We start from the raw sequence: 12,504 nt of genomic DNA on the forward strand, positions 1-12,504 counted from the left end.
AAAAAAAGGTCAATAAATTTTTTAAAATTGGGATCTTACAGATTATGTTCTCTGACTACAACATAATTAAGTTAGAACTAAATATAAGTAAGGGGCTAGGAACCACCGCTCATGCCTGTAATCCCAGCACTTTGGGAGGCCAAGGCGGGCTGACTGCTTGGGCCCGGGAGTTCAAGACCAGAATGGGCAACATGGCGAAACCCTATGTCTTCAAAAACAAAAATTAACCAGGTGTGGTGGTACATATCTGTGGTCCCACCTACTCAGGAGACTGAGGTGAGAGGATCACCTGAGCCCAGGGCGGTAAAGGCTGCAATGAGCTGTGACCATACCACTGTACTCCAGCCCGGGTGACAGACTGAGACCCTCTCTCAAAAAAAAAAAAAAAGAAAGAAAAAAAAGAAAAGGCTTCCAAATACTTGGAAATTAACTAACCCATTCTCAAATAACTCATAAGCCAAAGTGGAAATTACAAAAAAAAAAATTCAAAAGTGCTTTAAATTAAATAATAATAAAGGCAACATACTAAAAATTGTGACATGTAATTAAAGAAGTGCTCAGAGAGAAAAATATTGCTTTACATGTATTTATTAAAAAGGAAGAAAGGTTTAACATTTATTATCTAAATTTTTGTCTTAAGAAACTAGAAAAAGATGCAAATTCAACTCAAAGTAGAAGACAGAAAATAACCGTGTGGCAGGAATCAATGAAAAGATAAATAAGTAACAAAGCCAAAAGTTGGTTCTTTGTTCAATCTTTCAAAAGACCGATAAACGCAACACAAAACTACCAATATGCAGAATAAAAGGAGGACTATTGCTACAGACCAAGCATAAAAAGAATAACAATGAATAAAATTGTGCCATTGAATTTGACAGCTTTGTTAAAAGGACACAGATTACAAACACTGACAAAACAACCCGATTAGCCACATAATTCAAAGAAACTGAACTTTATAAAAAATCTCTCCACAAAGAAAACACTAGGCTCTGATGGTCTCAATGGTGAACTCTACCAAACACAAGCATGCCTCAAAGATACTGCAGGTTCAGTACCAGGCTACTGCAATAAAGTGAAGATTGCAATAAAGCAAGTCATACATAACTTTTGGTTTCCCGGTGCATATAAATGTTTAAAGTAGTCTATTAGGTATTTAACCACATTATGTCTTAAAAAACAATGTCTATACCTTGAAAATCCCAAGGGCCCTAGGATTTTCAGAATGGTAAATGAGCACTGGCTTCAACTTAGTCACCAGCTACATTAGCCCCTAACAAGCGAGTCAGCCTGTCCTTTGAGGCTTTGAGGCCAGGCACTGACTTGTCCTTTCTAGCTATGAAAGTCCTAGATGATATCTTCTTTTATTAGAAGGCTGTTTCACCTACACTGAAAATCTGCTGCTTAAAAAAATGCAACAATCATCTGAGCTTTCAGAGAGTTGTATTCTTTTTTGATGGTCTCGGCTTGATGTTGATGGCTGCTGATCAGGGTGGTGGTTGCTGAAGGCTGGGATGACTGCAGCAATTTCTTAAAATAAGACATCAGTGAAGTCTGCTGCATTGACTGACTCTAATTTCTATGAAAGATTTCTCTGCAGTATGTGATGCTGTTTGATAGCATTTTATCTAGGGTAGAACTTCTTTCAAAATTGCAGTCAATCATATCCTTTGCCCACTTTTTGATGGGGTTGTTTGTTTTTTTCTTGTAAATTTGTTTAAGTTCTTTGTAGATTCTGGATATTAGCCCTTTGTCAGATGGGTAGATTGCAAAGATTTTTCTCCCATTCTGTAGGATGCCTGTTCACTCTGATGACAGTTTCTTTTGCTGTGCAGAAGCTCTTTAATTAGATACCATTTGTCTATTTTGGCTTTTGTACACTTCTCAAAAGAAGACATTTATACAGCCAACAGACATACGAAAAAATGCTCATCATCACTGGTCATCAGAGAAATGCAAATCAAAACCACAATGAGATACCATTTCACGCCAGTTAGAATGGCAATCACTAAAAAGTCAGGAAAACAATAGATGCTAGAGAGGATGTGGAGAAATAGGAATGCTTTTACATTGTTGGTGGGAGTGTAAATTAGTTCAACCATTGTGGAAGACGGTGTGGCAATTCCTCAAGGATCTAGAACTAGAAATACTATTTGACCCAGCGATCCCATTACTGGGTACATACCCAAAGGATTATAAATCATGCTACTATAAAGACATATGCACACATATGTTTACTGAGGCACTATTCAGAATAGCAAAGAATTGGAACCAACTCAAATGTCCATCAGTGATAGACTGGATTAAGAAAATGTGGCACATATACACCATGGAATACTATGCAGCCATAAAAAAGGATGAGTTCATGTCCTTTGCAGTGACACGGATGAAGCTGGAAATCATCATTCTAAGCAAACTATCACAAGGATGGAAAACCAAACACTACATGTTCTCACTCACAGGTGGGAGTTGAACAACGAGAACACATGGACACAGGGCAGGGAACATCACACACCAGGGCCTGTCGAGGGGTAGGGGGCTGGGGGACGGATAGCATTAGGAGAAATACCTAATGTAAATGACGAGTTGATGGGTGCAGCAAACCAACATGGCACATGTATACCTATGTAACAAACCTGCACGCTGTGCACATGTACCCTAGAACTTAATTTAAAAAAAAAGTTGGACTCAATCTCTCAAACCCTGCCACTGTTTTATCAACTAAGTTTATGTAATATTCTAAATCCTTTGTTGTCATTTCAACAATGTTCACGACATCTTCACCAGGTGTAGATGCCATCTTAAGAAACTACTTTATTTGCTTATGGAAAGTAGTTGCTTCCATAAGAAGCAACTGCTGACACATCAAACTTTACCATGAGATTACAGCAATTCAGTCACATCTTCAGGCTCTACTTCTGATTCTAGTTCTCTTGCTATTTCCACCACATCCGCAGTTACTTCCTCCACTGATGTCTTGAACCCCTCACAGTCACCCATGAGGGTGGGAATCAACTTTTTCCAAACTCCTGTTAATGTTGACATTTTGACTTCCTCTCATGAATCACTAATGTTCTTTAATGGCATCTGGAATGGCAAATCCTTTCCAGAAGGTTTTCAATTTACTTTGCCCAGATCCATCAGAAGAATCACTACCCATGGTACACACAGCATTATGAAGTATGTTTCTTAAATAATGACACTTGAACATCAAAATTAATCCTTGATCCACAGGCTGCAGAATGAATGTTATGTTGGCATGGATGAAAACAATATTAATCTCCTTGTACATCTCCATCAGAGCTCTTGGATGACTAGGGGCACTGTCAATGAGCAGTAATATTTTGAAAGGAGCAGTAGGTCTTCAACAGTGAGTTTAAAATATTCAATATACCACACTAAACAGATGTGCTGTCATCCAGGCTTTGCTGTTCCATGTATACAGCACAGGCAGAGTAGATTAGTATAATTCTTAAGGACCCTAGGATTTTCAGAATGGTAAATGAGCATTGGCTTCAATTTTAAGTCACCAGCTGCATTAGCCCCTAACAAGAGAGTCAGCCTGTCCTTTAAAGCTTTGAAGCCAGGTACTGACTTCTCCTCTCTAGTTATGAAAGTCCTAGATAATATCTTCTTCTATTAGAAGGCTGTTTCATCTATACTGAAAATATGTTGCTTAGTGCAACCACCTTCATCAATGATCTTAAGCAGGGCTTCTGGATAACTTGCTGCAGCTTCTACATCAGCACTAGCTGCTTCACATTGTGCTTTTATTTTATGGAAATGGCTTCTTTCCTTAAACTTCATGAACCAACTGCTGCTAGCTTCAAATTTTTCTTCTTCAGCTTCATCACCTCTCTCAGCTTTCACAGAATTGAAGAGAGTTTTAAGGCCTTGTTCTGGATTAGACTTTGGCTTAAGGGAATGTTGCGGCTGGTCTGATCTTCTATCCAGACCACTAAAACTATCTCCATATCAGCAATAAGGCTGTTTGGCTTTCTTGTCATTCATGTATTCACTGGAGTAGCACTTTTAATTTTCTTCAGTAACTTTTCCTTTGCATTTACAACTTAGCTAACTGGCACAGGGGGTCCTAGCCTTAGGCCTATCTCGGCTTCTGACATGCCTTCCTCACTAAGCTTAATCATTTCTAGCATTCAATTTAAAGTGTGAGACATGACTCTTCCTTTCACTTGAACCCTCAGAGGCCATTGTAGGGTTATTAATTGGCCTAATTTCAATAATAATGTGTCTCAGCGAATAGGGAGGTCCAAGGAGAGGAAGAGAGACAGGGAACAGCCAGTCAGTAGTCAGAACATATATAATAGGTATAGATTAAGTTTGCTGCCTTATGTGGGCACAGTTCATGGCATTCCACAACAATTTCAATAGTGACATCAAAAATCACTTATTACAGATCACCGTAACAGATATAACAGTAAAAAAAATCTGAAACATTGCAAGAATTACCGAAGTGTGACACAGAGACAAAGTGAGCACATGCTGCTGGCCAACAGACTTGGTCGATGCAGGGATGCCACAAGCCCTTCAATTCGTAAAAAATGAAATACGTGCAAAGCACAAGAAAGTAAAGCACAATAAAATGAGGTATGCCTGTATTCAATGAAGAAATAATTCCAATCTTACACAAACTTTTTCAGAAAACAATGAAAGTATCACATTCCAATTTAAGAGGCCGGTATAAACCTAACGCCAAAAGGGGACAAAAGCATTACAAGACAATTATAGGTCAGGCGTGGTGACTCGCTCCTGTAATCCCACCACTTTGGGAGGCTGAGACAAGAAAACTGCTTGAGTCCAGGAATTCAAGATCAGCCTGGGCAACAGAGCAAGACCACATATCTCTACAAAAAATAAAAAAATTAGCCAGGCGTGGTGGCATGAGCATGTGGCCCAAGCTACTGAGGTGGCTGAGGTGGGAGGCTTGATTGAGCATGGTAGGTTGAGGCTGTAGTGAGCCAAGACTGCAGCCTGGGTGACAGGGTGAGACCATCTCAATAAAAAAAAAAAAAGAAAAGAAAAAAGAAAGGAAAAAGAGAAAGAAAATTGTAGACCTCTCTCTCTCTCATGAACACAGATGCAAATATTCTTAACAAAACAGTACCAAATTAGGTTAACATATGTATCAAGTAGGGTGGTAATCCAGGAACACAAAGTTGACTTAACCTTCAAACCTCAGTTATTAATAACTCAGTTATTAATATTAATATTAATTCACCATATGAGCAGAATGAAAAAACTAAATGATCATCAATCAATGCAGATAAAGCACTTTACAACCTCAATATCTATTCACTGAAAAACTTTCAGTAAACTAGGACTGGAAAGAAACTTCTTCAGGTGGATAATGGATACCTATGAAAAACTATCAATATATTTAATGGTGAAATATCGGACATTTTCTCCTCAATACTGGAAATAAGGCTATTATACATTTTAACCACTTCTATCCAAGGTTGGAAAGGAAGAATTAAAACTGCTCCAATTTATCAATAAGATTCCACAGAAAGTCCTAAGGAATCAACAAAAATACTATTAGAGGTAGTAAGCTGAGTTTCACAAGGTGTCAGAATATAAGATCTATATATGAAAACCAATCAATACCATTTCTATATAGAACTGGAAAAGACAGAGTCTTGCCCTGTCGCCCAGGCTGGAATGTAGGAGTGCCTCGGCTCACTGCAACCTCTGCCTCCCACGTTCAAGCAATTCTCCTGCCTCCGCCACCCAAGTAACTGGGATTACAGGTGCGCGCCACCACGCCCAGCTAATTTTTGTGTTTTTAGTAGAGACAGGGTTTCACCCTGTTGGCCAGGCTGGTCTCGAACTCCTGACCTCGTGATCTGCCCGCCTTGGCCTCCCAAAGTGCTGGGATTACAGGCATGAGCCACTGCACCCAGCCTGCTGGAAAATAAACTTTTAAAATTCCATTTATAATAGCAAAAAAGAAAAAAATCAATTTTTTAAAGATGTACATAACCTGTATAATGGAAACAAAATGGTACTGAGAAAAAACAAGGAAAACATAAACAAATGGAAAGATATACCATGTTCATTGCCTGGAAGACTCAGTGTATCTTAAAATGTGAATTCTCTTCAATTTAGATTCCACACAATCCAAATCATAACCATAGTAGGCTTTTATATAGAAATTAAGAAGATAATTTTAAATTTTAATAGGAAGGCGAAAGATCTTAGTCAAGCAGTCTTGAATAAAAAGGCAAAGCTGGAAGACATACTGACTTACTTCTAGTTACTATAAAGGTACAGTAGTAATCAAATCAGTGCGTACTCATTTAAAGACAGGCAAACTTATCAGTGGAACAAAAGGGAAGAGTCCAGTAAAAAAAAAAAAGAAACATATTTATACAATTGACTTTGACAAAAGCATCAAAAATTCAATAGAAAAAGTAAAGACTTTGCAAAAACAGGCACTGGAACAACCCATACCTCATATCATACAGAAAAAACAATTCAAACTATTTGTAAAACCAAAACTATAAAGCTTTAAAAAAAATACAGGAGATATTTTAATAATCTGTACGTTGGCAAATATTTCTTACACAGAAACAAAAAAACACTAATAAAAGACAAATTTAATAGGATTTCATCAAAATTAAAAATCTCTTATCAAAAGATCCCCTAAGAAAGTAAATAGACATGCTATAGCCTGGAGGAAAGTATGCACAATATTTATCTAACAAAGGACACGTACTGAGAATATAAGGAATCCAAACTAAAAGTAAGAGCTAAAAGTATACAACTTGTAAGAAAAAAAATGGATAAATTGGACATTATTGGCCAGGCGCGGTGGCTCATGCCTCTACCCAACACTTTAGGAGGCCAAGGCAAGCGATCACCTGAGGTCAGGAGTTCAAGACCAGCCTGGCCAATATGGCGAAACCCTATCTCTATCAAAAATACAAAAACAAGCCAAGCGTGGCAGTACATGCCTGTAGTCCCAGCTACTCGGGAGGCTGAAGCAGAACTGCCTGAACCTGGGAGGCAGAGGCTGCAGTGAGCCAAGATCGCACCACTGCGCTCCAGCCTGGGCAACAGAGCGAGACTTTGTCTTAAAATAAGAAAGTAAATAAAATAAAAAGATAAATTGGACATTATCAAAGTGAAAAATTTATGTGTTTCAAAGAACACTGTCAAGAAAGCAAAAAGACACACCTGTAATCCCAGCATTTCAGAGGCTGAGGCAGGCAGATCATTTGAGGCCAGGAGGTGAGACCAGCCTGCCAACAAGGCAAAACCCCATCTCTATTAAAAACACAAAAGAATTAGCCAGACGTGGTGATGCTTGCCTGTAGTCCCAGGTACTTGGGAGGCTTAGACATGAGAATCGCTTGAGCTGGGGAGGTGGAGGTTGTGGTGAGCCAAGATCGCGCCACTGCACGCCAGCCTGGGCAACAGAGTGAGGCTCTTGATCTCCAAAAAAAAAAAAGAAGAAGAAAAAAAGAAACCAAAAAGAGAATACAAAGCCCAGAAATAAATCCATACATTTACGCTCATTAACATAGATGCCAAAAACATACAATGGGGAAACAACAGTCTCTTTAATAAATGGTGGTGGGAAAACTAGATATCCATAGGCAAAAGAATGAAATCACAGCCTCATCTCATACCGTACATGAAAATCATTATGTTAGAAATTATTGCTGGGTGATGGCTGGGCGCAGTGGCTCATGCCTGTAATCCCAGCACTTTGGGAGGCCGAGGCGGGTGGATCATGAGGTCAGGAGATTGAGACCACCCTGGCTAACACAATGAAACTACGTCTCTACTAAAAATACAAAAAATTAGCCAGGCGTGGTAGTGGGCGCCTGTAGTCCCAGCTACTCGGGAGGCTAAAGCAGGAGAATGGCATGAACCCAGGAGGCGGAGCTTGCAGTGAGCCAAGATTATGCCACTGCACTCCAGCCTGGGCAACAGAGCGAGACTCATCTTAAAAAAAAAAAAAAAAAAATTATTGCTGGGTGATTTATGGGCATTTGTTGTACTATTCTGCTTCAGTTTGAAACTTGCTTTAAAAAAACCATGTATTTTACAACATTTCCACTACATAGCTGAGCAAAAACCAGAAAGATAAGACAAACTTTATTTTTCCTCCAGAAAACAGGTTTTCATTTGAAGAAATTTAGACAGAAGTAATAAGAGCCAGTTAGGTTTCTTTTGGTAATTTTCAGCAACCTGAAAAAATTTTAGATAGGCTATCTTAATGTCCTAATATTTTCTAAATCACTAATTCCCAGCTTCAAAGGAACAATTAGAAGACAAAACCATCTGGTCACCTGTTTGCGTAACAATTCTTCCTGCTTCCGCCTTTCTTCCTCTTCTCTTCTCCTCTCTTCCAGTCTTCTAAGAGCTTCTTCTTGCTGCTGTCTTTCTTCCTCTTCTCGCTGTCGCCTTAATGCAATTTCTTGTTCCCGCTGGCGACGCAGAGCCTCTTCCTAAGGAAAAAAGATGGAGGGTGGGGGGTGGGGGAGGGACTCAGGTCTATCATTCAATTTATTATGTCATATTTGGAAAGTAATAGGCTATCTGCTAAGACTCTGTTAAACAGTAAACATAAAAGTAATCACGATCTGGAGTAAAAAGTATACATGTAAACGGGGAACTGGACACATTACAATAAAAAGAAAATTTAATTTAAAATATTAGTAGTTAAATTACAATAAACTGTGAAGTCTATCCTGGTTTCTATATTAGCTATATCATTTACTGATTAACCACAGAAAGAGCTACATTAGAATTATAGCTCTGGTTTCTCCATTGGTTATCTTTAATCCCTATTTTTTTAATCAACTGGGAACTTAAGGCATAGAGAGGGCAAATCAACATGGCCACCAAAAATTTGGGGTAAGATAAGTTCTCCCAGTCAGAAGTACTGAGTAAAGCCATGTGTCCCAGAACATGTTCTGAAGATCAAAAGTCCCACCAATACTATTAAGTATTACACAGAAAGAGGTCCCATTGTTGAGATCATTTATAGAAAACTGAGCAACACAGAACTAAACATACTTTTTTACTGCAATAATTCTTAGAGCCTCTATATGCTGCGGTATAGTGTGACTCTAAGAATTAACAGTAGTTCTCATTTCATCTCAGCATGGATCTTTTTTGTTTTTCACAGAGCACCTCTTGGGGCCAAAAGGTAGGAAACAAGTGGTAAAGGCTAGACTGTGGGGCTATTAAGAGAGTAGATGCTTTCAAGTGAAGCTAGGAAAACCCCAATGGAAAAATGAGCCAAGCACATGAATGGTGAATTCCCCCCCATAACAACAACAACAACAAAAAAAGACTAAAAAACATTAAAAGTGTATACCTCACTGGTTATAAATCCTTAAGCAAAGACTTAGCTACAAGGACTTTCATTCAAACACTTACCTAACAGTGAAGAACTGGAAACAACCCTCATGTCCAACAATAGGGAATTGGTCAACTTATTATAATTTACTTATAAAACGAAATTTAATACAGCTAGCAAATATGATGATGTAGATTTTTAGATACATATTCGACATGGAAAGATGACATAATTCATGTCAAAAGGAGGGTTATAAAACACAATTACAAATAATATATACCTCCAGCCTGGGTGACAGAGTGAGACTCTGTCTCCAAAAAAATAAAAAGAAGAAACCAAAAAGAGAATACAAACCCCAGAAATAAATCCACACATTTATATTCAATTGATTTTTGACACAGATGCCACAAACACACAATGGGGGAAAGGACAGTCTCTTTAATAAATGGTGGTGGGAAAAACTGGATATCTATAGGCAGAAGAATGAAGTCACACCCTCACCTCACACCATATACAAAAATCATTACATTCAAAATTATTGCTGGGTGATTTCTGTCTAAATTTCTTCAAATGAAAACATACTTTCTAGGGGAAAAATAAAATATGTCTTATCTTTCTGGTTTCTGCTCAGCTATATAGTGGAAAGTGTTGTAAAGCAAATATATGTGTAGAGTTTCTTTTGCTCCCTATTTAGAAACACTAAAATAGAGAGAAAAGGTTCATTAAGGGAAAGAATAAAGAGAAGGCAGAGGTCTTAGCCAAAGATACTTTTTTAAAGTACATTTGAATGGTCAATAAGCATGCGAAAAGATGCCCAACAACACTAATCATTAGGGAAATGTAAATCAAAACCACAATGAAATATCACTTGATGCCCATTAAAAATGTCATTATCAAAAAGAAACAAAGCAAAACCAAAAAAATAAAATAACAAGTGTTGGTGAGAATGTGGAGACACTGGAACGGCTGTGCACTGCCAGTAGGAATATAAAGTGGTGCAGCAGCTGTGGGAAACAATACGGCAGTTCTTCAAAAAATTCAAAAGAGAATGACCATATGATCCAGCAATTCCACTTCTAGGTGTATACACAAAAGTGTTGAAAGCAAGGACTCAAACAGGTATCTATACACCCATGTTCACAGCAGCATTATTCACAATAGCTAAAACGTGGAAGTCATCTAAATGTCCATCAACAGAGGAATGGATAAACAAAATAGGAATGGATAAACACACAATGGAATATTATTCAACCTTTATAAGAAAGGAAATTCTGATATATGCTACAATATGAATAAACCTTAAGTGAAATAAGCCCAACACAAAAGGACAAATACTGTATAATTCTACTTACATAAGAAATTGAGTTAGTTTAAATTCAGACACAGAAAGAAGAATGGTGATTACTAGGAGCTATGGGACGGAGGGAGTGGGGCTCCTTGTTTAATGGATATGCAGTTTCAGTTTGCAAAGTTGGAGAAGTTCTACAGACATGTTTGTGAGGGTTGCACAGCAATGTGAATGAGTATACTTAACAACACTGAAAGCACACTTAAAATGGTAAATTTTATGTTATGTATATGTTAGCACAATTTTTTTAAAGACCATGTAACTTTTAAAATTTGACATTTAATGCTGCACATCAGTTACTTTCCCATTGTTTTTAGACACAAAGACAGAACTTCTGAAATCTAACTGGTTTATAAAACTCTAGGAAATATGCAAAGAAAATCAATTCCAGTGGTTTACTAGGACTGAAGAATATCCCTACAGTGGGTTGTTGGTGGAAAACAGAGATTCTTCCCAAAGGTGAGTGAGTCTTCTAAGGTTCTAACCCCAATACTGTGGACTTCAGGAGTATCTGTGAAATGATGAAAGAAAGCAGCCCGAAAGCCCTCATCAAGCACTAATCCTATGGTCAGAGTTCCCAGATATATACCTGTTTCCTTCGGGCAAGTTCTTCTTCCTCTCGCCTTTTCCTTTCTTCTTCCTGCTGTCGCCGAATAATTTCCTCCTGTTGTCTTCGGAGTTCCTCTTGCCTCTTTCGCTCTTCCTCTTCCCGTTTTGCCCTCATTTCTGCCTCTCTTCTCTCTTGCTCTAGCTGTGATTACACAAGAGTACTCTTAGAAACTTGAAACCAAGCACAGGAACACTCCAAAAGCACTGACCAGTAGTATTCGTTCATTCCATCAGCTGCTTGTACTGTACTGCAACCGGGTGATCCAACAGATCAATAGATAAACAAAATATGTTATATACATGCAATGGAATATTAATATTATTCAACCTTTAAAAGGAAGGAAATTCTGACATATGCTACATCAACACCCTGTAAGAGCTCTAAGCTGTGACATATCACAGTAATTAGAAGAATTTTATGATTGTCTCAACTGAATGCACTTTCCTCCCACCTGTATTTGCCTCCACACTCCACGTTACCATTATACTACCCAGGAGAGTAACATCAGAATGCTCTTGGATGGTACTTCTTTACTCATCCCTACAAATAATTTTCTGATTGAATATTTAACGGTGTGGCTATAATGTTTTAACAGCAATGTTGTATGTACCTTTCCACATTCTGGGAACTCTAAGGAGACTGTCACGACCTCAGGGGATAAGAATGCATTAAGTATAAAACGGCAACAACACTCTCTTGTAAGCCTGAGAACCTAGAAGTCATTACAATGACACTAGGTATTGATGTAGACATTCTTTTCTAGCAAGCACTAAAACCAAAATTCAAGATTTAGCTCCCCCCAAAAATGTGAATGGAACACACAATCCGATGTTAATGTCGGGCTTTTTGGCTGCTACATCTGAAGATACTAAGAAATATAAACAAATACCACTATAAAGATTCAATGGGAGAACTCAAGCCACATATCAGGAGTCTCATAAACAATGTAGTGGATATTTTCTCACATTCTTGTTACTTATAACAAATGTTCATACCATGAATAATGTTAACTAAAATATATATGTGTCTATAATCAACAATGTGCCAACTAACCAAACCAAACATAGTAATTTAAATTCAGTTTTGAGTTTTTTTTTTTTTTTGGGAGAAGAGAGCACAGTAAAGATACAATATGAATGTACTTATACCAGCTAAGCAGCAGTAAACTGAAAGTAAAAAGTATAGCTAGCTAGAGAGATGAATAAACAGCAATGT

General features: G+C 37.9%; 1 protein-coding gene across 13 annotated transcripts in view; it reads right to left on the reverse strand.

The window, feature by feature from the left end:
- GIGYF2 (GRB10 interacting GYF protein 2) overlaps positions 1-12,504 on the reverse strand; it is a 162,440-nt gene that overhangs the window by 30,124 nt on the left and 119,812 nt on the right. For all 13 annotated transcript variants that reach the window (XM_032753782.2, XM_058437102.1, XM_032753786.2 and 10 more), the window contains 2 exons: positions 11,269-11,430; positions 8,316-8,474 (listed from right to left, as the gene is read on the reverse strand). In XM_032753782.2, coding sequence (XP_032609673.1) covers positions 8,316-8,474; positions 11,269-11,430 — 321 coding nt within the window. The remainder of the gene's footprint in view (positions 1-8,315; positions 8,475-11,268; positions 11,431-12,504) is intronic.

The sequence above is a fragment of the Hylobates moloch genome, unplaced genomic scaffold (genome assembly GCF_009828535.3).
Source record: "Hylobates moloch isolate HMO894 unplaced genomic scaffold, HMol_V3 SCAFFOLD_1, whole genome shotgun sequence".
Classification (NCBI taxonomy): domain Eukaryota; kingdom Metazoa; phylum Chordata; class Mammalia; order Primates; family Hylobatidae; genus Hylobates; species Hylobates moloch.